The sequence below is a fragment of the Hyperolius riggenbachi genome, chromosome 12, assembly GCF_040937935.1.
Source record: "Hyperolius riggenbachi isolate aHypRig1 chromosome 12, aHypRig1.pri, whole genome shotgun sequence".
Taxonomy (NCBI): domain Eukaryota; kingdom Metazoa; phylum Chordata; class Amphibia; order Anura; family Hyperoliidae; genus Hyperolius; species Hyperolius riggenbachi.
The window spans coordinates 8259870-8285765 of record NC_090657.1 but is presented as its reverse complement, the minus strand read 5'-3'; the positions used below and the strand labels follow the sequence as shown (position 1 = coordinate 8285765).

At 44.1% G+C, this 25896-nt stretch overlaps 1 protein-coding gene across 1 annotated transcript in view; it reads left to right on the top strand.

The window, feature by feature from the left end:
* The first annotated feature begins 1193 nt into the window (after window positions 1–1193).
* The window catches only part of LOC137540895 (integrin alpha-IIb-like), a 133463-nt gene continuing 108760 nt past the window's right edge, over window positions 1194–25896 (top strand). The window contains exons 1-6 of the mRNA XM_068262080.1: window positions 1194–1472; window positions 6821–6992; window positions 11700–11749; window positions 21049–21094; window positions 24754–24867; window positions 24942–24986. Coding sequence (XP_068118181.1) covers window positions 1194–1472; window positions 6821–6992; window positions 11700–11749; window positions 21049–21094; window positions 24754–24867; window positions 24942–24986 — 706 coding nt within the window. The remainder of the gene's footprint in view (window positions 1473–6820; window positions 6993–11699; window positions 11750–21048; window positions 21095–24753; window positions 24868–24941; window positions 24987–25896) is intronic.

The window sequence follows — 25896 nt, the reverse complement described above, 5'->3', positions numbered from 1 at the left end:
ACCAGGAGCCTCCGGAGCTTCGGCAGGGGCACAGGACGGCTGCCACGTGCTCGAGGAAGTCCCAGATAAGTGGATTTTTTTTTTATTACCTTGGACACTCACTTTAACCCCGCCGCATCTAGCCACTCAGCTGTGGCAATTAAAGCTAGTTTAAATCTGATTAATCAGTGATGAGCATCCCTAAGTGTCATTCATGCTTAGCAAAGCCCCTGGATTATCAGAACATTTGAAGTCATAAATGTCACCATTCTGAAAACTGGAGACCAGGTCTACACAGATATTGGTATTTTGTAACATGACATAGGCCTCAACCCTAAAATAATCCAAATTCTGTTGTCTTGCTTGGTTAAAATGATATCCCATATACATGATCAGACAACTATCTGGGCACACAGCAGACTGTTATAGATGAGTGGCACCAATCGCTTTTTCAAGGCCTATACTATTTTTATTTAGTAGACAGTTGTGAGAATAAAGCCTAGTACCGGTGGCATAGTTATAGAGGTGCAGGCATGGCTCGTGCCACAGCACCAGGGGCGCCATGCTTGTAACCTTCCTTTTCCCCTGTGCTGTGCCACCCGCCTTTTTTAAGACACTTGCAGACCTCGTATCAACGGCGACCAGAGGACAGGAGAGCAGTGCATAGTTGCCGCACCATTCGCTTCAGATGCAGGGTCATCATCAGCCATGCCAGAGGTCAGAAGCTGGAAAGTGGTCGACAGCCATGCCAAAGGTCAAAAGTCAAAGGGTGGTCTTCATCCATGCCAAAGGTCAGAAGTCAAAGGGGGGTCTTCATCCATGCCAAAGGTCAGAAGTCAGAGGGTGGTCTTCATCCATGCCAAAGGTCAGAAGTCAGAGGGTCATCCATGCCAAAGGTCAGAAGTCAGAGAGTGGTCTTCATCCATGCCAAAGGTCAGAAGTCAGAGGGTCATCCATGCCAAAGGTCTGCAGTCAGAGGGTGGTCTTCATCCATGTCAAAGGTCAGAAGTCAGAGGGTGGTCTTCATCCATGCCAAAGGTCTGAAGTGAGAGGGTGGTCTTCACCCATGCCAAAGGTCAGAAGTCAGAGGGTGGTCTTCATCCATGCCAAAGGTCTGAAGTCAGAGGGTGGTCTTCATCCATGTCAAAGGTCAGAAGTCAGAGGGTGGTCTTCATCCATGCCAAAGGTCTGAAGTGAGAGGGTGGTCTTCACCCATGCCACAGGTCAGAAGTCAGAGGGTGGTCTTCATCCATGCCAAAGGTCAGAAGTCAAAGGGTGGTCTTCATCCATGCCAAAGGTCAGAAGTCAGAGGGGGTTCTTCATCCATGCCAGAGGTCGGAAATCAGAGGGTGGTCCTTATCCATGCCAAAGGTCAGAAGTCAGAGGGTGGTCTTCATCCATGCAAGAGGTCGGAAATCAGAGGGTGGTTGAAATCCATGCCAGAGGTCAGAAGCCAGAGAATGTTCATAATCCATGCCAGAGGTCAGAAGCTGGTAAGTCAACATAGCAAAGTAAAAAAGCAATAATGTGTACAGCAAAAGAGTGAAGTATAGTAGATCTCAAAGCAGGCATTAAGGCACATTCCTAGTTTACAGATTTTGGACAGTGGCATTGGGAGTCCTTTTCTAATTCCATGTTCACCACACACCTTGAATTTTTTTGTATTTTGCTGAAATAGGGGAGAGGGGGGAAGGAAAATGCCTACCCTGGTCTGATGATATCTTCTGTAACAGGATGATCTGTGGCAAGTTGTCTAGATTCGCAAACAAGTGATGTAATCACCTGCTCTTGAAATGTCATAAATATGGCCCTGTTGTCTGCTTCCTTGTACATAACAAATGCATTGTGTAGGGACACCTACATGGATTAAAACAAATAACAAATCATACATACCTCCCGCGTACTCAACTTCTCAATCTTTCTCCTCTTCTGCGTCCTGTTCGTCCACTGTGATCAATTAAATTCTCTGTCCTCCAATTTGAAAATGGCCATAACCCCATAGCAGCTTTCTGGTCAGGACACAGTTAAACTGTAATATCGCCCACTGGAGCCATAGACACATCAGTTCTCCTCTCAGCTGTAACTGACAGCAACTGATGTATTTCAGTTCTGACAAAATCTTGTCAGAACTGGAAGGGATCACTGTAAGAAGAAAATGGTGAGCTTCTGAGAGGAACTGACGGTGAGGTATGTATGTAATATTCATTTGAAGTTACCTCATGTGTTTATTTTAAATAATTTTACTCAGTACAGGTCCCCTTTAAATTGCCAGTTTCTTGAACCAGGCCTTTCTTTTGCGATCTATCAGGTAAGGAGCCAGCATTTGACTAGCCAAGTCTACAGCCCCATGTAGTCTGCAATGGCCACTGGTTTCATCATCACCTCTCTTCCAGACCTCATGGTTGTTGTTACTTCTGAATGGATGGTACTCAAAATCAGTACATCCCTTTTGTCCTTGTACTTAATGGCTCAGCACTCATGGTTACTATAGGACTCCAGCCTATTTAGTCTTTTGTTCAGGACCTGCGGTGGTAGGCCCTTTCTGCTTGCGGTAACATTATCTCAATTGTCCAATTGCAAGTGGTACCATTGGTTGAGTAAAGGATTGATCAAGTCCACCACTATTTTGTCACTTGCACCGATGTAGGGATAGCATCCAGCAGCAAAATGTGCTTCCTGTCAATTTCGATTGGGCAGTTCAAAGCTGCATAAGATGTACATACAGTTTGCATGCAACCCAGAATGATAAGCATCTTATCGACCATCCCTACTAGACAAGACTGCAAAGTCCACATAAAAAGGAGGTATTACCATATTAGGCAGGCTGCACCCCTATGTTCTGGCTGAGCAGCAGGTACATGTTTGTTGTTTATCCCACATCTGTAATAATGTACATTGTTATGATTTGACCTGTGTGTTTACAGTTTGTAGAGAAAGGCAAGGAGCATGCCGGTGAAATAAACCTTTCCCGATGTTTGCTTTAGAATGAGCATTGTTGTCGGGGCTCCTAGGCTGAAGCCGTTTTCAGTGGATGTCGGCAGCAGAGGAGGTGTATTCCTGTGTCCTTGGGGGTCTCTGGTTAACAACTGCACCATTATTCCATTTGAACAAACAGGTTTGTGCATAGGAAGTAAAAGAATAGCCTTATCTAAAGTGATAATTCAGTTTCAAGGGGCACTATGGCGAAAAATTGGAAAATTTAAAACATGTGCAAACCTAAACAAATAAGAAGTACATCTCTTCCAGAGTAAAATAAGCCATAAATTACTTTTCTCCTGTGTTGCTGTCACTTACAGTAGGTAGTAGAAATCTGACATTACTGACAGCTTTTGGACTAGTCCATCTTCTCATAGGGGGTCCTCAAGGTTTTCTTTATTTTTAAAAGCACTTAGTGAATGGCAGTTGCTCTGTCCAACTGCCAAAAAACTATGTAGCGAGCAGGGAAGCTGGCTAGCATCATTGTTTAAATCATTTTTTAGGGAATATATAAAGAATAAAAGCCTTGCTGAGAATCCCCTATGAAGAGATGGACTAGTCCAAAACCTGTTTCTTCGGTCAGATTTCTACTACCTACTGTGAGTGACAGCAACATAGGAGAAAAGTAATTTATGCAAAACTGTACTAATTTAATTAATTTTTGGTCAGCTGCTCCCACTTAGCAGCCTTGCTTTTGGTGTATATGCAGAGCTTCTGTTTGGGTTCAAGGTGCGTTTGCAGTTTCTGGGGGGGCTCAGCGCACCTCTGATTGGAGGCCATGCGGAGGCGGCCTGGTGATGCGCTGATCCACCTTTTGCGCAATTTTCAATTTTATTTGGTAGCGCACCCAGGCTATGCATATGCATAGGTTAGGATTTAGTTAGTGTTAGGTCCCTCCCATGGAGGATTGACTTCTCCGCAGTGGGAGGGACGAGTACTTAACAAGTTGCATGCAAGCTGTTACAGGAAACCAACATCCTTTAGTGGTAGACAGGTCATGTGTATGCTGGGTGTGTATTTTATCCCACAAGTGGGGCTTGCACTCTCTTGCAGGTAGGCACTTATCTGTTTTTAAGTAGCGCTGTTCATTTCCTTGAAAAGTAATTTATGGCTCATTTTACTCTAGAAAAAACGTACTTCTTATTTGTCTGTGTTTGCACATATTGTAAATTTAATTTTTTTTCGCCATATTGCCCCTTTAACTTGGCTGCTAGCAAGCTGAAAGCCCGAGACTTTGGGTGTCGGGTAATGTGGATTGTAGAATTTTGGTAACATTACTGATATTATACTATCGCCTTCCCTAACCTACCTCTCTCCCTAACCCTTCGCTACTTATGCCTGCCTAACACAAATCCCTCCCCCACCAAAGGTCCCACCACCACCTACACTAACACTAGCTAGTAAACCCCACCCCAGCGCTGGGCTATTCTATAGCCAAGTGCCCACTGCTAACTATGAGCACTCAGTAGCTGAATCCCAGCCTCCAAACAAAGCCCTGGTGCTTTGCTATAGTATAGCCCATTCCCCTTTACAGAATCGTTGCAGCTGAACGGCACTCGGTTATGTTATCAGAAAGCATCCATTATGGGCAAAATTGCCACTCCAGACTCCACGCGACACTAGCCAAAGTCCAAATTACATACTAGGCGCCATTGCCTCAAATTGCACTGCGGCCTATGGTGACACCCAAATGACTCAGCTCACCAAGTGCCAATTTTACCTATTTCGAGCTAAACCACCGGTTGGCTGCTCCGAGCTCTTGTTCAAAATAGAAACATAATTGATATTAACCTATTATTATTATTATTATTATTATTATTATTATTATTATTATTATTATTATCAGAGAAACAAGCAGTACATAAAGGACTCAGAGCTCCACAACCAATACCATAACAGCTGTTTTGTTGCTACTAGACGTTGGCATATTACTATGAGTATCTAAACTCTGTAGTAACCACTCTTTTTCTTTTGTTCATCATTTATTTTGAATTTCCTAACTACAGTGTGTTATGTTTATAGATAACCTGACAGAAGCTGGAAATGGAATCATGAACATTTTTAAGTCCGATCAGTGGCTTGGAGCAACTGTTAGAACCTGGAAAACCAGCATTGTGGTAGGCACAATTTACAACCTGCGGAAACTAGTGAAATATACATTGCAGACTTTCTAAAAACTTGTTTGCCAGGCTTTTGTGTTGGTTACTTATCTGTCTTTTAATTCCTCCTGAATTCCTGAGCCAGAATGAGGACGCAGGTCAAGTATTCTGGTTCCATACTCGTTGCGTATGTGCAAATGCAATTAAAACCCCTGTGAAGTCAAAAGATCAACTGGATGCCCAGGAAATAGCTATTCAGTCTTATGAGCAGGGGCGTAGCAATAGGGGGTGCAGAGGTTGCGACCGCATCAGGGCCCTTGGGCCGGAGGGCCCCAAAGGGCCCTCCCTCAACTTTGAATAGTGGAAATCATTAATAAACCGTTCCCCATCCCCGTCTTGCACCTCTGACACTGTAGTTGCCATTGGCAGGATTTGGTGCGCTGTATCAATTGTTGTGTATAGAGTGCTTGGGGGGCCCAATTGTAAAACATGCATTGGGGCCCACAGCTCCTTAGCTACGCCACTGCTTACGAGTGCATAAAGATGGCAGCCTCCATATTCCTTACTTAAGATTTCCATGATATACTGTATGTTGAAACTACTATACTACAGACATACACTTGTGTAAAAGAGGGAAGAAGGTGGGCAGCCAGACACTACATCGTATTTGTAATGCACATGTATCTCCAGTCTTCCTTGCTGGGGTCCTTAGGGTGGCCACACACCATACAATTTTTAAATATGTGTTCAATTTAATAATTGGAATCAATTTTTCTGGCTGATTGTAACATATCAAAATATCACCAATGTACCACACACATATGTTTTTCACAATTATGATAAAAATGATTGGAAACACTGAGAAAATTGCTAGGGTGTGTATATTAATAAACTGTCAATCTAACACACACCATACAATTTTTAGAAAATTTTCCAGCATTCTGGATCGATAAAAATCGAAAAACAAAACAGGAAATACGATCAGATTTTTCATTAAAATGAAAAAAAAGCTGTTGATTTTTTTGGGAGATCAGTTCATATTTATCGAATTGTTGTAAAATCAGATCATTTTATTGTATCGTGTGTGGCCACCTTTAGAGCCCTGAAAGCTGGTCGTGGAGTTGTGAAATTCTAGACTTTCCATCAGTCAGATGGTAGCCTGCCTCCTTATCTACCAAAAGGATCTGAGTGTCTGGGAGGTAGACAGGAGACCACATCATCCTGACAACAGGGGATGCACCAAACCACAGAGGCCTATAAAAACTACTTAAGGTCCGAGCTAATTGAAATCTACGCCCTGTTTTGGTGGTCACCTGGCTGGCAGGGCGTAGATTTTCAATTAGCCACCGCAGCGTGCATCCGCCGTTTCCGTGGCTCCACTCACTGGCTCTGTCTGTCTCTGTGACGGCTTACATTGAAAGACAGGGTCAGGAACCAGTGAAAGCGGCTCTTGATCGGCTCACTGGAAGTCTGCCGTCATAGAGATGGCAGAGTGGGTGGCCCAGGATCCCGACGTACGGTGGATGCGACGGGTATGTGCGGTGATTAATCAGGATTCTGCAGTGATTGCGCCATTTCTGTACCATCGGTCTCTGGTCCTTAAGGGGGCAGAGACCGCTGGTGCTTTAGTGGTTAACCTACTCTGTTTGACAACAGGTCCATGATGTTGATGGATAGAGGCTACTGTTTCTGAAATTCAGCTCCTTGGACCTATTCATTCTTCTCTGCCATCAAATTGACTTCCTGACCACTTTTACTTTCCCCAGGCCTGTGCTCCCTTCCAGCATTATAACTATGTACGCCAAGGTAAATTCAGTGGTGAATCAGGGAAGACGCCCACAGGGACCTGTTACTTCACGGATGACCTGAAGAGCTTCTATGAATTCGCTCCATGTAGGGATGCCAGGACAGAGGAGCAGCACGTCGCTCAACGCAACGGTCTGTACAGTACATAGCATGGCATGCGAAAGTCACACACACATCCCTGTGGTGAATTTGGTCATGGTCACAGATGTCTTATTATTGTGTTGTACTTTAGTTGTTTTGAGAGGTGGGACTGGCGGTAGCCGCGGACATCAATGGTACCTATATTTACACAGAAAGAAAAAATACTTATAATAATAATAATATTATAATCATACAGAAGTTTGTTTTACAGTTGAGAATTTTACTTCTGTATTTTTATACGGTTACATTTTTAACGAATTAAACATACTGTAATAGTCTATGGTACAGGTAGTCCCCTGTTAACGAACGTGTTTGGGACTGTAGGCTCGTTCTTAAAGGAGAACTTCAGCCTAAACAAACATACTGTCATTAAGTTACATTAGTTATGTTAACTAGAATAGATAGGTAATATAATCTCTTACCCACCCTGTTTTAAAAGAACAGGCAAATGTTTCTAATTCATGGGGGCAGCCATCTTTTTGGTTGAAAGGAGGTGACAGGGAGCAGGATACACAGTTCCAACTGTCCTGAGTCCTGATAACCCCTCCCAGATGCATGCGCTAGGCTTCAAATGTCAAATTCAAAATGTAAGAAAAATGTTTTGCACCAAAACAGCAGAACGAGAGCAACATCAGAAATCCCATCATGCTTTGCACAGCATCAGGGGAAAACTGCCCGGGCATTTTTCTTCTGTGCAGCTAAAAATGAGTCTTGTATAAGAGAAACAAAGTTCTGATGCTGTGAAACTGTTAAAGAAACACCAGACCTTTTCAGTGCTGCTGAGTTGATTTTTAGTCTGGAGGTTCACTTTAACCTGAATCCGTCCTTAAGTCAGGACGCTGTGCCTTCTCTGTCCCCTGTACTTCCAATGTCCCCCTCTGTGTCATCTCTGCCCCCCTCTGTGTGTTTATTCTGCCTCTTGTGCCCCCAAAGCAGAGTATGCGCAGCAGAAGCGACTCTCACCTCATCCATGGCGGCTCCGGGCCAATCAGCGCCGTCCTCTCTCCCTTCGTCATTCCTCCCAGCGGCTTCACTAGTAGCATCACGTAATGACGCAATCAGAAGGAGCCGCGGGGTCTCCTTTTGATTGCGTCATTATGCGACGCTAGGGAAGCCGCTGGGAGGAACATTGAGGGGAGAGAGGACGTCGCTGATTGGCCTGGAACCGCCATGGATGAGGTGAGACTTGTTTCTGCGCATACGCTGCTTTAGAAAAGGGGGCACAAGAGGTAGTCCCCGGGCTGCGTGACGTCATCGTTCTACACGTTCTGAGCAGTATCATTGGAGTCCATTTTTAATTACTGTGTTTTGATACAAAACTTGAATCACTCATGATTAAAGGGGCACTATGGCGAACATTTTTTTAAATTTAAAATATGTGCAAACATACAAATAAGAAATATGTTCTTTTCCAGAAAATGAACCATAGATTACTTTTCTCCTATGTTGATGTCACTTACAGTAGGTAGTAGAAATCTGACAGAAGCAACAGGTTTTGGACTAGTCCATCTCTTCATGGGGGGATTCTCGGGGATTTATTTATTTTCAAAAGCACTCAGTGAATGGCAGTTGCTCTGTCCAACTTCCCAAAAACTGTGTAGCGAGCAGGGAGGCTGGCCAGCATCATTGTTTAAATCCTTTTTAGGTAATATCTTTATAAAGAATAAAAGCCTTGCTGAGAATCCCCTATGAAGAGATGGACTAGTCCAAAACCTGTCGGCAATATCAGATTTCTACTACCTACTGTAAGTGACAGCAACATAGGAGAAAAGTAATTTATGGCTCATTTTACTCTGGGAAAAACGCACTTCTTATTTGTATGTGTTTGCACATATTTTAAATTTTACAATTTTGCCCCTTTAAAGGACTTCCGAGGCCAAATGTTCCCCCAAAAAATAAAAAAGTTAGATACCTGTATAACTTTGGTGGACACGGAGGATGCCGTCCGCACCCTCCGTGCCGTTCCGCCGGGTCCCCGCCTCTCAATACCCCCCGAATGGCTCCCGATCCCACGGCCAGGGTCGGGCTCTGCTGCCTGTATAAAGATGGCCGCCAGTGCTGGCCACGGCTGCGCACTCCGCATGGCCGATACTGCGGCTGCGCAGCTCTAGGGCCAACCCCCCGATCCACGCAACAGGCTGTTTACTGTAGCGTGGATCGGGGAGGGTTGGCCCTAGAGCTGCGCAGCCGCAATATCGACCATGCAGAGTGCGCAGCCGCGGCCAGTGCCGGCGGCCATCTTTATACAGGCAGCAGAGCCCGACTCTGGCCGTGGGATCGGGAGCCATTCGGGGGGAAATTGAGAGGCGGGGACCCGGCGGAACGGCACGGAGGGCGTCCTCCGTGTCCACCAAGCTTATACAGGTATCTAACTTTTTTTCTTTTTTGGGGGAACATTTGGCCTCAGAAGTCCTTTAGCCTGCACTTCCCCAATCGCAAGGCACTGTGGAAGTCATTGTTATCACGATGCCCCGTTCCCAACAATGCGATTAGATGTTTACCTGAATGCAAGCTTAGTGCATGCTACATCTTTCATGTGTTTGCTTTTGGATTAAGAGCAATGGGAGCTAGACAATCACATGCCAAATCCAGTGCCATGCAATCTTCTTGTGATTTTTCTGTTTAATTCATGCAGGAAATCCTATATCCGTCCAGATAGCCTGCCCTGCTGCCATTGTGCCGGGCGTGTGCTCCAGGCGCCATCCATTAGCCCCGAGATCAGTGAATGAGAGTATAGTTCCCATTCATTGATCTAAGTCCCAGACAGAAAAACAGACGGCCTCTTATCAGAGGCCGTGGTGTTTCTGCACAAAGACAAGTTTCCCGTCCTCTTTATGGTTCCTAAAAACAAGGAACACCAAGAGCCCCAATAGTGTAATATGTACTGGTAAATGGTTACTAGATAGAGTAAATATTAATACTCACAAACCAGGGTTACCATTAGGCAACCACTGTAAAGGCAGGTGGGGAGATTTTCCTGACCCCACTCAGGAATAAGAAGTCACTCTCTGTGGATGAGAAAAAGGGGGTTCAACCCTCCACCCAGGGTGGACTCAATATTATGCAGGAGAATAGAGGCGCCAAAAGGATAAAAGGACGTGAAATGAGCTTAAAAACCAAATTCTTGGTAAATAGAGGAGGTAGAGGTGGACTTCCCTCCTCCAAGTAGACACACAACGACTGTAGTAAACACAGTCAATATATTTTATTTATGAACTCCAAATATGCAACGCGTTTCGCAGGTTTGATCCTGCTTCATCAGGCAAGAACAACGGAGCAATAGCATATGTGGTCAGTAGAAGAGCCAGGCACCTCTGTCACAGAGGTGCCTGGCTCTTCTACTGACAACATATGCTATTGCTCCGTAGTTATTGCCTGATGAAGCGGGATCTTTATGGTTCCTGGAAGCTTCCAGGACAAAAAAAATGTTTTTCACTGTGGACATCTTGTGGCCAAATAGTAAAACTACATCCACATAATTTTTTTTAGTAAATAAACACATATTGTTACATTTAAAATTAACTGTTTACCTCCCACACCAAAAATTACCCCAAAAAAATTTGTATTTAAAAAAAAAATTACAATTAAAAAAAACAAAAAACAACATAAATTAAGACCTAAGGGTCTGAACTTTTTTTTTTTTTTTTTTTTTTATGTACATGTCAAGGGAGTATATTACTATATTTTTTTAAATTATAAGCTTGTAAATAGTGATGGACGCAAATTGAAAAAAATGTACCTTTATTTCCAAATAAAATATTGGTGCCATACATTGTGATAGGGACATAATTTAAATGGTGTAATAACCGGGACAAATGGGCAAATAAAATACATGGGTTTTAATTACGGTACCATGTATTAATTTCAAACGATAATGGCCAAAAACTGAGAAATAATGATTTTTTTCCATTTCTTTCTTAATCTTCCTGTTAAAATGGATTTAGAATAAAATCATTCTTAGCAAAATGTACCACCCAAAGAAAGCCTAAATGGTGGTGGAAAAAACAAGATATAGATCATTTCAGTGTGATAAGTAGTGATAAAGTTATAGGCGAATGAATGGGAGGTGAAAGTTGCTCAGATGCATAAGGTGAAACAACACTGTAGGCTGAAGTGGTTAATGCTATTTAAAACTATTCTTATTAGGCAGAATCAATATGAGTGCACAGTAATGTAAGGAAGTAATTGAAGCCATTGCATTAACTAGACAAAAGTTAAAGATTCTCTTTACCTAAATTTGGATTTTTAGAAATAGGGTCAACTGACACAAAGGAACCTTTCTTTTCCCAAAGAGTCAGTGCATGGTACTGTATAAAAGCCTAAGGGCCTTTTTCCACTGCACAGCTGAATCGCAAAATCGCAAATCGCTAGGTTTGCTACTTTATCATAGAAATCATGAGTAGTATTTTCCACTATAGTGATTCGATTTGTAAATTGCAAATTGCAATCGATTTCTGGTCTGGAGCGATTTTAAGAGGGATAATGCAATGCAAATGAAAAATTGCAATTGCATAACAAAATTAATGAAAAATCGCAATCGCTGGCGTTTGTGATTGCTGGTGGAAAAGGGCCCTCAAGAATACATCTAGAAGAATTTCAAAAGCTGACATGTTCAATCTGTTGAGTTCGCCAATGATAGCATAGTTCATACTCCAAGATTCTGTTACAAATAAGTGTTTTGCTTTTTGCTGTTTTCAGTGCATGATAACCGCTTCTGTGAGATTGGATTTAGCACAGATATAAGTAAGGTGAGTTGAAAAGAATATAAATTAAACCACCTCTTTTTTTCAAACTAAAAACTGAAGAATTGTGTTTTAAGTGAAAATTTGCCCAATGTACTCCTCATCACAACACTGGGGCAAGTTTAGAGAAGCCAGTGCAAAGAGATTTGCTGCAAATCTGGTGCTAAATAGGTGCAGAAATACATACATGAAGAGTTACCAATCAGAACATCTGCTCCATTTTTGCACCGTTTGATTTTGTCAGATCTGCTCCAATATGTCAAACAAGACAACCCAGAGCATAAATGTCAAACTTTGTCCTACAGTGCCATCAAACTTTGCCCACAAGTGCTTTTACCCTCTTGCATTATACTTGGCCTGCAAGCACCTGCCTATAGGAATCCCGATTGTGCCACCAGCCTCCTACTTTGTATGCATGTGCGACCCCATCACTGAACATTAGTGCACACTTTGGTGGTTGGGAACATATGTTCAATGAGCCAATCAATGTGCCTGATTAAGGAATGATCTCTGCTGTTAAAAACAGCTGAAATAATTTGTTGAAAGTGTAAAATAAAATAGCTTTCACTTTCTTTTTGTATAGAAAGCTGTCATTCAGCTTTCTATACAGTATATGCAGAGCCGGGACAAGGTCCTCCAGCACCGAAGGCTGAGACACCAAAGTGCGCCCCTCCATCCCTCCCTCCCACCCCAGCTGTCAAACACTGATTGCTATTAGACTAAGAGGCGCCACAGGGCCCACAACCTCCCCAACACCTTAAAGGGAAGGTTCAAGCAAAATAAAAAAATGAGTTTCACTTACCTGGGGCTTCTACCAGCCCCATGCAGCCATCCTGTGCCCTCGTAGTCACTCACTGCTGCTCCAGTCCCCCGCTGGCAGCTTGCCGACCTCGGAGGTCGGGGGCCGCATTGCGTACGTTTTTACGCATTCCCGCTAGTGCAGGAACATTAACACATACATTTTTACACGTTGCTGGTTCAATGCGTACATTTTTACGCATTGAACCAGTAATGCGTAAAAATGTATGTGTTAATGTTCCTGCACTAGCGGGAATGCGTAAAAACGTATGCAATGCGTCCCGCCGACCTCCGAGGGCGGCAAGCTGCCAGCGGGGGACTGGAGCAGCAGTGAGTGACTACGAGGGCACAGGATGGCTGCATGGGGCTGGTAGAAGCAGAACTAGCTGGTGGCGGGGGACTGGAGCAGCAGTGAGTGACTACGAGGGCACAGGATGGCTGCATGGGGCTGGTAGATGCAGAACTAGCTGGCGGCCGGGGACTGGAGCAGCAGTGAGTGACTACGAGGGCACAGGATGGCTGCATGGGGCTGGGAGAAGCCCCAGGTAAGTGAAACTCATTTTTTTATTTTGCTTGGACATTCCCTTTAATATCTAGTTATCTGGCTTGCAGTCACTGCCATGTATCCCCTTTTCTTATTTCTTTCTGCTTCAAACACAATTAGGAATGACAGCTGAATGAATTTTGCGCCCCCTCCACCACTGCGCCCTGAGGCTGGAGCCTCTCCAGCCTATGCCTCGGCCCGGCCCTGAGTATATGCCATCTAGTGGAAAAATTTTAAAGTACGGTTAACTCCTTTTATCTCTTCCCTAACCCCATAGTTACCAAAATAATAATAATAATGAAAAAAATTGAAAATAAAAAAGCCAAAGTGATACAATTTAACCACTTGAGGACCACAGTGGTAAACCCCCCTAAAGACCAGCCACATTTTAACTAAAATGGCCACTGCAGCTTTAAGGCCAAGCTGCAGGGCCGCACAACACAACACACGAGTGATCCCCCCTCCCTTTTCCCCCCACCAACAGAGCTCTCTGTTGGTGGGGTCTGATCGCCCCCAAGTTTTTTTTTTTTTAATAAATATTTATCTGTGCGTTTTTTTAAACAAATATGCTTTTTTTTTTTGCTTTATTCCCCTCCCTCCCTGCAATCCAGCCAATCATGCGATCGGCTGTCATAGGCTTCTGCCTATGAGAGCCGATCGATCTCGTCCCCCAGGGGGACAGCCGTGTCACACGGCTGTCCCCAGTACAGCGCTGCTGCTGATCGCAATCGCCGCTCAGAGACTGCGCACGATCTCCTGCAAATCAGAGCCCCAGGACTTGACGCCAATTGGCGTTAGGCGATCCTGGGGCTGCTGCCGTGGCCACGCCCATTGGCCTTAGCCGGTCGGCAAGTAGTTAAGAAAAAAATACACAAATACGTTAGGGACTTAGCTTTTTATATATGTACTACTGACCTTTGGTCTGTCACATGCACGTCGTGCACGCGCACACACACCCGCCCCTTCTGGCCCCGTCCTCCTTTGGCTCTCGGCAGTGTCTCTGCATCTGTCCCTGCACATTCGCAGTGCAAAAAAGCACTGACACAGGGACGGAACGCAGGGACACTTGGAAATCATATGTAGAGATGCCATAAGGGAATATTATTGTTATTTTGCAAATTAGGAATTCTATTTATAGTACAATGAGAACACCAAAAACAGTTATTTCTCCCATTCATCAGCTGGTACACCCTCTGGAGGAATGGCTCCGCCCAGTCCTGGGGAAACACAGAAGTAAAGTATAAAAAGCTCCCACCCCCCCTAATCCCCAGTTCATTTGTGTTTCCGCCCGGGAACACAGGAGATTTTTTCTGCTCCCAATTTCTTATTTTTCTTACGCTCACCAGAGGGTGAGTTTCCTCTTTATCTGGCGGTGGTACCTGGCAATGGTGCATGAGGCTCCGAAGGAATCCCTACTCCAGGGCTAGCGTGGTCGCCGGAGGTGCTGCCGCCATTGACTCTGAACGCCCACGGGTGGAATTGGGCGTCAGAGTTTGCTTCCGCCTTCCTCGCGCGTAAGTGCCGCTCTGAACTTATGCCAGGCAGTGAGGTCACTTCCGCCGACGTCAGAGGAGGCGGACCGGAAATTACGAGCGGGATCTAGCGTGGACGCACTATTTAGGCTCCGGCTGGGCGTGCGGGCGGCGGCAACATGGAGGAACAAGGAGCTAGCGTGGTCGCCGCCGCTGCCGCTCCTGCAGATCCCGCTGCTGGTACAGCCGCCGGTTCTAATGCGGCCTCAGCTGTTCCTGCCGCCTCATCAGCAGTGCCCGCCCGTTCTCAGGCTGATGGTGTGGTGAGTGGGGAGACTTCCCCTCCCTTAAAGAAAGATGCTTTCAATTAATGTTACAGAGTTTAATTCTTTAATGGGCAATGTATGTTTTTTCTCCTGTCTTCTGTTTTCCCTTTTCTGTAGACAAGAGTGGAGTCTGGGTCTTCTTCTAGCAGTAGGCCCAGATCTAAAAGATGCTGTCAGTGTCTGACAAAACTATCTTCTAGCTATGCCAAAGCTTTGTGTCAATCATGTATAGATGCAGTCATAGCAGCAGAAACTTCCTCAATTTTTAAAAATATAATGAAGTCAGTTAAAAAAGATATGGACGAGACTTTAGGAAAATTTAAGGAATCCTTATTATCCAATCCTGATTTAGTGGTTGCAGGTCCCTCAGTACCACCTGTACTTAATCCGACTGAGCCTTCTCCAGTGCCGGCATCAGATTCGGTACAGGCTGAGTTGCCCCAAATCCCGGCTAACATTGATTTTTTTGGGGAGGAGGGGGAAGAAGAGGAGAGAGAAGGCAGGGAGGAAGTTTCGGATCTAGAGGAAGGGGAAAATGCCTTTTCAGGGGAAGAATCTGATAGCGATGCAAGGGCAGCTAGATTCCTCTTTAGCACTGAAGAAACAAATGAATTACTTAAAGCTGTTTATGCCACAGAGCAAATCCCTGAAATTCAGAGGGAAGTCTCGGCACAGGATCAAGTATACTCAGGTTTGGCGCAGCAGTCGGGTAGAGTTTTTCCTTTTCATAATTCTCTTAAAAATATTATTGTATCTCAGTGGCAGGATCCTGAACGTAAATTATTCATCCCTAAATCGGCAAAGAGGAAGTTCCCCTTTTCCCCGGTACATATGGATCAGTTTACTAAATGCCCCAAGTTGGATGCAGCCTTATCCAAGCATTCTAAAAAAGCTGACCTATCTTTTGAAGATACGGGGGTGTTAAGGGATGTTATGGATAAAAAAATTGACTTACTGTTAAAGAAGGCCTGGGAATCGGCCTCATTTGCCTTTATTCCCAGTGTCGCGTCGACTTGCATTTCGCGTAATTTACGTGTTTGGATGGATAATTTACTTTCCCATGTCAAAACCGGTTCGGACCTTAACACTTATGTTAAATCTCTTCCAGTGGTGTTAAAAGCCGTGGCTTTTTTGGCCGATGCAGCGGTAGAAATTGTGCGCATCTCCGCACGTACAACTGCATTGGTTAATTCAGCCCGGAGGGCCCTCTGGCTCAAAACTTGGGAGGGAGATTTAACATCTAAAAATAAACTTTGTGCAGTTCCCTTTGAGGGTAACCTTTTATTTGGTAAAGAGTTAGATAATATACTCTCAAGATCGGCGGAGAAAGGAAAACAATTCCCTACTAAACATAAAATTTTTCGTTCTACCAAACCGAACTTATTCAAAAAACCATCTCAGGAACAGAACAAACAGCCCTTTCAACAAAGGAAGTGGTCTTCTCCGGCCGGTAGGGGGCGAGGAGGTTTTGCTCTCGCCAAGCCAGGCGAACCCAAGAATAAATGACGATTTGCCGGTGGGGGGGAGACTTCGTTATTTTTTGTTCCATTGGGAAAAGATCAAACCAGATCCCTTTATTTTAAGAATTATAAAAGACGGTTACCGTCCACAGTTTTCGGTGACCCCTCCCCCCAGAATTTTTGTAAACAAGTTTCCGAAAGACCCAGACAAGGCACTTGGTCTGCAGACAGAGATACAAAAATTGATTTCAAAGGAAGTAATAGTACCAGTTCCGCAAATGCAGGAGTTCAAAGGGTATTACTCCCATATCTTTTTGGTGACCAAAACCAGCGGGGAATTCAGGTTCATACTGAACCTGAAGTCATTAAACCCCTATTTAGTTTACAAAAAGTTCAAAATGGAGAACATTTTTTCGGTCAGAGCAGCCTTACAGGGTCAAGAATTTTTTGCGTCAATAGACTTACAAGACGCGTACCTCCACATCCCAATCGCCAAGCCTTATCAAAAATTTCTGAGGTTTGCGATTCGAATAAGGGGGCAAACTTGTCACTACCAATTTCAAGCTCTCCCCTTTGGGATAGCGTCAGCACCACGCATATTCACAAAGGTTCTGGCGGAGGTAATGAAAGTAATAAGGGAACAAGGAGTAAATATCATCCCCTACTTGGACGACCTACTCATTTTTGCCAAGACAGAACACGACCTGAAGTTGCACACAAATTTAGTCATTCAGATTCTGTCCCAATTAGGATGGAGGATAAATTACCCCAAATCGAATCTGGTGCCTTCCCAGTCCATTGTATTTCTGGGCTATACGATCAATTCTATACACGAAAGGATTTTTCTAACCACAGGGAAGGTGGAGAAACTACAGAATGGGATCAGGCAGCTGCTCTTACTCCACGAGATTTCAATAAGAGAAGGGATGAGAATTTTGGGTCTCATGACAGCCTCCATTCCGGCGGTAACTTGGGCACATTTTTACTACAGGGTTCTTCAAGCTTGGGTATTGGAGGTATGGGACAAGAATCAGGAGTCTTTGGACTCTCAGGTTTACATACCAGCACAGGTGAAAGGAAGTGTTCACTGGTGGCTGCAATCGAGCAACCTAACTCAGGGCAGAGTCTGGAGGCAGAAATTCCCTATAAAGGTGTTCACGGATGCCAGCGCCTGGGGTTGGGGGGCCACGTCCATGGGTCAGCATGGCCAGGGGAGGTGGCCCAAGATGGTAGCCAGGAGATCTTCCAACTTCAGGGAACTCGCAGCAGTGAGAGAATCTCTGATAAGGTTTCGGGACATGTTCCGTTTCAAGCATGTCCGAGTCTTTTCAGACAACATTTCCACGGTAGCTTACCTCAACAAACAGGGAGGGACCAGGTCTCAGAGTCTTGCCCTGTTGGCGACGGAGATTTTTGTCTGGTCAGAGGCCAACCTTCTGTCTCTAGAGGCGGTTCACGTAAAAGGGTCGCTCAATCTCGAAGCGGACTTTCTGAGCCGCCACGAGATCGATCATGCCGAGTGGGAATTGAATCAGGAGACATTTCTGGAGATCACGGAACATCTGGGACGTCCAGAAATCGACCTCTTCGCATCTCCAACGAATGCCAAGGTTCCTCGATTTTATTCTCTCCACAGAAATGCGAGTTCTCTGGGGTTGGATGCTCTTTCAATCCCTTGGAGTTTCCAGCTGGGTTACGCTTATCCACCTCTAAAGTTGATTCCACATGTACTGGAAAAAATTCAGAGAGAAAAAGTGGAGCTAATACTCATAGCTCCTATGTGGCCCAAGAGAATTTGGTTTTCCACTCTGCTTCGATTGTCTGTCCGACCTCCTCTGAATCTCCCAATCAGGCCAGACCTTCTTCGTCAGGGGCCGTTGTTCCACCCCAAGCCAGAATTATTCTGTCTGGCAGCCTGGACCCTGAAAGGGTGATTTTGAGGAATAAGGGAGTTTCTGAAAAGACTATAGACACACTATTAAAATGTAGGAAGCCAGTCACTCAAAAGATTTATAGAAAAGTTTGGAAGATATACACGTCGTGGTGTACAACACGTAATCGAGTTCAGACGAATAGTGCAGCTGTTCTTGATTTTTTACAGGAAGGTCTAGAGATGAATCTAGCCTTAAGTACTTTAAAAGTTCAGTGCTCGGCCTTGTCAATTTTATTGGACAGGCCGTTAGCACAGGAAAAGTTGTTTAAAGATTTCTTTCGGGCAGTTCAGAAATCCACTCCGGTTAGACAAAAGGTTATCCCTCAATGGGATTTATCCCTAGTTCTGAATGTTTTAGCTAGAGCCCCATTTGAACCGCTAGAGGATATAGAGCTAAAATTATTGACGCTGAAGGTAGCGTTTTTGGTCGCCATTACTTCAGCTAGAAGATTGGGTGACTTACAGGCCCTTTCAATTAAGGATCCTTTTTGACTATTTTTCCAGACAAAATTGTTTTACGTCTGGACCCAAATTATTTGCCCAAGGTCTCTTCAGATTTTCACAGATCCCAGGATATAGTTCTTCCCTCTTTCTGTGATAAACCCTCCTGCCCAAAGGAACAAGAATTTCATTGTTTAGACGTCAGGAGGGCCCTGCTATCATACCTAGCCAGGACTAGAGAGTTTAGGAAATCATCACATTTGTTTGTATTATATATGGGTAACAACAAGGGTCAGCAAGCTTCAAAACAAACCATTGCTAGGTGGATATGTGAGGCTATCTCTTTGGCTTATAAGACTTCAGACTCCACTCCACCATCCAACATAAAGGCACACTCCACCCGATCGATGTCTACGTCTTGGGCAGAGAGAGCAGGCGCTACAGTCCAGCAGATATGTCAGGCGGCAACTTGGGCGAGTTCTTCCACTTTCGTCAAGCATTATAGAGTGGACGTTCTTTCTCAGCAGGATTTGTCGTTTGGCAGGAAAGTGCTCCAGGCTGTAGTCCCTCCCTAGGTGGGTATTTACTTTGGTATCCCTCCAGAGGGTGTACCAGCTGATGAATGGGAGAAAGCACCAGTTAGTCTTACCGGTAACGGTGTTTCTATTCAGCAGCTGGTACACCGTCTACTGCCCAACCCTACTCTGTCGCACTTCCTTATACCTAGATCTATGATTAGTGGTCACTTGGAGGTGCTTCGCTCCTCCCTTTTTTCCTGGTGTTCGGGCGTTTTACTTTATATACACTGGGGATTAGGGGGGGTGGGAGCTTTTTATACTTTACTTCTGTGTTTCCCCAGGACTGGGCGGAGCCATTCCTCCAGAGGGTGTACCAGCTGCTGAATAGAAACACCGTTACCGGTAAGACTAACTGGTGCTTTCCAAATCAAATATTGTCACCATACATTGTACTAGAAACATTTTAATGTTGTGATAACCAGGACAAATGTGCATATAAAATGTGTGGGTTTTATTTACAGTAGCATTGTTAATTTAAAAAATATAGGGGTTGAAAATGGAGAAATAGTGGGGTTATTTTTTAAATTATTTTTATTTTTTTCCCTTTGAACTGTATAGAAAATTAAGTACTGTAAATACTAAAAAAATTCTATAAAAACCTAATTGGTGGCAAAAAAACAAGATATAGATCATTTCAGTGTAATAAGTAGTGATAAAGTTATTGGCAAATGAATACGCTGAAATGTAAAAATTGCTCTAGTCCATAAGTGGAAAGCCCCTTAGTGGTGAAGTTGTTAATTTACTTTGCACACAGCACTTTATTTGACAACCTATCACTTTTGCACCTTTTCTTACTGACCTGTCCTGCAATTGTACTTTATTTCCACCTCATTGCACTTGCACCTTATTGTAAATTTACCTTCCTTACTTTCATATTGTCTTACTGTCAATATTTGCATATTAACTATTTGCCAGGGATTTCATATTTTATATTTTATACATATTTTTGAGCATAATGTTTAGATGGCATTCACCCCACAACATTTGCACTGTTGAGGTAGATCTACAGATCAACAGCAATCAGACATTGCCTCTGCCAGTACCCGCTTTGCAGGAACAAAGGCACGAGTCCCTGCTTCCCTGCAGTGACAAACGACTCGGTGATCATGTGTGTGTCCCCGCCTGCCAGAGCGGGGCAGGGGGAGGAGCCAGAGGAGAGGAGCATGGAGCCGCCAGGATTCAGTTTATTCCTCACATTGGCCGCAGTAAGACGGCCACTTTTAGTTTTGACGGGCCAGAACCCGAAGTTGCCAGACTTCGGGTTTTGGCCGAGTCGGCAAGTGTTTGCAGATACTGTAGTTTGACTCTGCAAGCCCAGTTAATATGTCATTACAACTTATACCAGATTGATTATGGATCATTGAGCCTGTGAAACAAAAGGTTTTCACTGCAATGTAACTGAAGGTTATAAACTTTGTTTGTTTTGGATTCATTGCCCCACAACCTAAAGTAAAAAACAATCTGAAATTTGAACCATTTTTTCAATAAATATGTTGGACCTCGACTTGGTCTAAGTGTTTTCTTTTGGCCCACCATATATTTGAGTTTGGCACCCCTTCCTGAGAGTTAACAGAGGTATCTTAAAAACATAGCTGTAACAACCCCTTTGCATTTAACTTTGAGACTCCTAGTGCTGGTCTAACTTTTACCGTACACTCGAAAACAGGAAAATTAGAGGAAATCTTCCCTAATGGGCTAAGTGTCAATAAATCAATAAAAAATGACTACTATAAGTATTGCTTTCTCTTTGTAGGATGGAGTACTACTAGCCGGTGCACCTGGTGGCTATTACTTTGAAGGTAAGTGTTCTAAACTGGCTAATGTTTTTAGCTAAAGCCAACCAGCACAGTGAAGTGAAGTGCTGCTAACCTCAAGCTAAAAGCGTAGTAGGAACTCTACTGCCGGCCTTTGAATTCTGATCTCAGTTCCAAGAGCTGTATCTGATGGACTCTCATCCAAAAAGGTTCCTCTGGACCCCTGAAGTCTTCTGCACTACGGTTAGGGTCACCTCTCGCTACTTGAGCTGGGGTAGGATGACACAAGGACTCAAGGCACTGATTGAGCTCTTAGGGACCTCATCACATAAGCACAAAACATGGTTAGAGTATTTGTCTGCTGGCATGGTGTAGTGTGGCAGAAGGCGGGTTGGCATTTAAATCTATAAACATAAGACCATTTGTGATGACCTGGAGTTTTGGAATGTCCTACTTATAAAATTGTTTAGGTAAGTTAATGGCTGGCTTCTTAGAATTCATTTTAGGATGAGGTTGTCTATTTTTAAAGGACACATGGAGTGAGAGACGTATGGATGCTGCCATACGGTATTTCTTTACATTTGAACAATGCAAACTGCCTGGCTTTCTTACTGATCTGATGAAAGTGATCAGCAGGATGCCAGTCAAATGGTATTGGTTTAAAGGAAATACATATGGCAGCATCTATATTACTCTCGCTTTAGGTGTAATTTAACCATGCTCTACTTGAGTCCAAAAGTAGAGACTCTGACTGGTTCTTGGCTTCTGACTTGTAACAACCCACGAAATGCAAGAGTCCGGAGACTAACTAAAAACATTTCTGACAAATGGTTTCCCCCTTACCTTCTACACTCTGTCTTACCAAACTATATCAGTTCTTTGGTGTAAGATTGTTGTTTTCATAAAACAGGTGTAATTAGTTGTCTTGATGAAGGTGCCTGTTGTCATCTACAGACAAAAGTATCAAGTCACTCCATTATTTGGATAGACCTTATTACACACCTATCCTACCTGTCGCCTGAAACCATTGTTCATACAGACATGCTGCTTTTATATCTGCTGAATGGCCCCTTTCATTCTTAGGAGAGGGGAAAGGGGAGGGCAAGCAAGAAGTGCCGCACTTTGGGGACAACAAAAGCTTCAACTGAGAATTTACCGTCTTGACCAGTCGCTAAAGGGAAAGCAGTCAGTGTCAGATGCCACTTGTTCACTGCGAGTTTTCTTCCTATATTATCTCAAATGGTGGCTTAGGGCAGAGGAAATCTGAGGTATGTACATAGCTTTAGCCATCCGAACTATGAAGATCTACACTAAATCCTTCTGGGAGGTCTGGTAGATTACTTTCGGTTTTGGAAACCCAGGTACCGGTGAGAAAAGGAGACAAAGAGAGAACCAGGAGCACTAATAGTTTAGTATTTATTGGAAATGTAACTTAAAAAATACTCACAAACATGAGTCGCTATAGGCACCCACGCTTTAAGGCATGTGGAGAAAGATGGTCTCCATGTGGTGATGATGTCTCTGTTGGGTCAACGCGGGTCGCACTCCAGAAAAAAACAAGGACCACTGAATATTGTCGCAGAGATAACCCCTGGGACGGGGAGGAGACGATGCAAGATGGGAGGAGGCACCCCGTGAAATGCCTGAATGCCTTGTCTTTTTATTGGTGTGTAACTATAAAAATCTTAACCTCTTATCATGAGGTAAGACTGTTCCCATTACTTACCTCCACTTATTACATATTGTATCACATTTGGGGCACCTCCTCCCATCCTACATTAAATCCTGGTAATACATAAAAAGAAAGGGTTTTGTTTTTTGTTTTTAAGGTTTTTTTTATTTTTATAAATTTGTAAAAGTTCACCTAGAAATGTTAATTTTCTTTTACTGTCAACTGTTGTTATTATGGTGTTTTGCCTCACGGGAAGGGTTTTTATTAAACCCTCTAACTTCGCTCACCACTGTAGTGGGTAAAATGAATTGCAGAAAAACATGAGGAAAGGTTCAATAATAATATTTATTGGGCCACAATCCTGTTATAATATTCATCTAGGCTTGCAGAATCATAGTTACATTGTATCTGAGTAATTAGTGAGCATCAATATTATTTCTTACCAAGTATTGTAGCATCATCCAGATAAGATCAGGGGACCTCAGCGACCTCAGAGGGGAAATACCTGGTGACTCAAACGGACGGCATGTCTGCTTGTCCTTCGAAAGTCCCAACTCAAAAGTATTTTCCCTCCTCTATATAGACAGAGTTCAATAACTGCGCAGGCGTAGAACATGTTTCATCCATGCGTCTGTGCAGATAAGGGTGCGTGATCACCATGTGCTTGTATCAGTGCGCCCGTGCAGATAAGGGTGCGTGATCACCATGTGCTTGTATCAGTGCGTCTGTGCAGATAAGGGTGCGTGATCACCATGTGCTTGTATCAGTGCGCCTGTGCAGATAAGGGTGCGTGATCACCATGTGCTGGTATCAGTGCGCCTGTGCAGATAAGGGTGCGTGAGCACCATGTGCTTGTATCAGTGCGCCTGTGCAGATAAGGGTGCGTGATCACCATGTGCTTGTATCAGTGCGCCTGTGCAGATAAGGGTGCGTGATCACCATGTGCTGGTATCAGTGCGCCTGTGCAGATAAGGGTGCGTGAGCACCATGTGCTTGTATCAGTGCGCCTGTGCAGATAAGGGTGCGTGATCACCATGTGCTTATATCAGTGCGCCTGTGCAGATAAGGGTGCGTGATCACCATGTGCCTATATCAGTGCGCCTGTGCAGATAAGGGTGCGTGATCACCATGTGCCTATATCAGTGCGCCAGTGCAGATAAGGGTGCATGATCACCATGTGCTTGTATCAGTGCGCCTGTGCAGATAAAGGTGCGTGATCACCATGTGCCTATATCAGTGCGCCTGTGCAGATAAAGGTGCGTGATCACCATGTGCTTGTATCAGTGTGCCTGTGCAGATAAGGGTGCGTGATCACCATGTGCTTGTATCAGTGCGCCTGTGCAGATAAGGGTGCGTGATCACCATGTGCCTATATCAGTGCGCCTGTGCAGATAAGGGTGCGTGATCACCATGTGCTTGTATCAGTGCGCCTGTGCAGATAAGGGTGCGTGAGCACCATGTGCTTGTATCAGTGCGCCTGTGCAGATAAGGGTGCGTGATCACCATGTGCCTATATCAGTGCGCCTGTGCAGATAAGGGTGCGTGATCACCATGTGCCTATATCAGTGCGCCTGTGCAGATAAGGGTGCGTGATCACCATGTGCCTATATCAGTGCGCCTGTGCAGATAAGGGTGCATGATCACCATGTGCTTGTATCAGTGCGCCTGTGCACACAAGACACATGACTGCGTGATCACAATGTGCTTTAGAAGCGTCACAGAACATGTCCAACTATTGTTGCTTTTGTGAGAACTTTGCACAACATCTCATATTTTGACTAGTGTTGTAGATAGCAACATTCTCATAGTCAGTTGGCCATGAGAATGAAAAAACATGTTATTTGGAACTAAAATAACCGCCAGTGTTGTAATGAACTATCATAGCACATCCAGTACTTATAAAAGAAGGTAACATATATACCGTGAACAGTAATCTATTAAAATAATCTATTCAAGAAAATCCGGTACATTCAGAACATTCATGTCACTTTTGTGTCTCATATGACTCCATTTGTTTCATCCCTGCTTATAGGACTGCATACCACAGTCCCGCTCTCTGACATCCCCGGAGCAGCTGATTCCATCATACAGACATTCTCTGAAATGCAGATGTCTGAAGAAAAATTTGTGAATGACGCTTATAAAGGTAAACTTGGCTAATATCTCTCATTGTAAATAATTATCCGATATCTCGAAATCTCATATCTGTCTTCTTTTCAGGGTTTGCAGTGGCTTATGGTGAATTTACAGAAGACAATGATCCAGGTATATTATAGAAACTGGCGTGATGGTGATAATGCGTGACAGTAAGCCATTATAAGCCTGCTGATCGAGTAGAGGTTTTGGTCTATTGGCTGCTTCACCTTGTCGTTATACTAGAGACAGTTTAGGCTAAAGTGGGGCTCTTGGCATAATGAATGGTGAGCTCCTTTTGTGCCCTTGGCGAAGTATGTTGTGGCTCCCTCATGTACAGCAGTACCCATTCCATGTGCAGCCCCCTCTTCCATGCCTTTCATTCATGTACCAAAGCCCGTCTCTTGCATGAACATCTCTCTTAGGGATCACTTTCCCCTTTTTTTTTATGTGTTGCTCCCGAATTTTCAGCTCTCTCTTTCATATGTAGAAACCCCTTTTCATGTTCAATTTCCCCTTGGGCTGCAGCTGCCCAAGGCCTGGGCCTTTGTGAGCTTTCTCGAAATCCAGCCCTGCCCCTTACATTTTGGTACTGTACTGACCATACATTTGTTGTGACCTCTACAACCTCTGGCTTCGGAGCCCCGTAAAGAGCTCATGGCCCCCTTTAGTGCTTTGGAAGTTTCAGCCATGTTTTTTTTTTATATAAAGAAGGGCCACTGAGCTATCCAGGACACAGAAACACAGTTTATGTACAGTACAGACCAAAAGTTTGGACACACCTTCTCATTCAAAGAGTTTTCTTTATTTCCATGACTATGAACATTGTAGATTCACACTGAAGGCATCAAAACTATGAATTAGCACATGTGGAAGTATAGTACATAACCAAACAGTGTGAAACAACTGAAAATATGTCATATTCTAGGTTCTTCAAAGTAGCCACCTTTTGCTTTGATTACTGCTTTGCACACTCTTGGCATTCTCTTGATGAGCTTCAAGAGGTAGTCACCAGAAATGGTCTTCCAACAGTCTTGAAGAA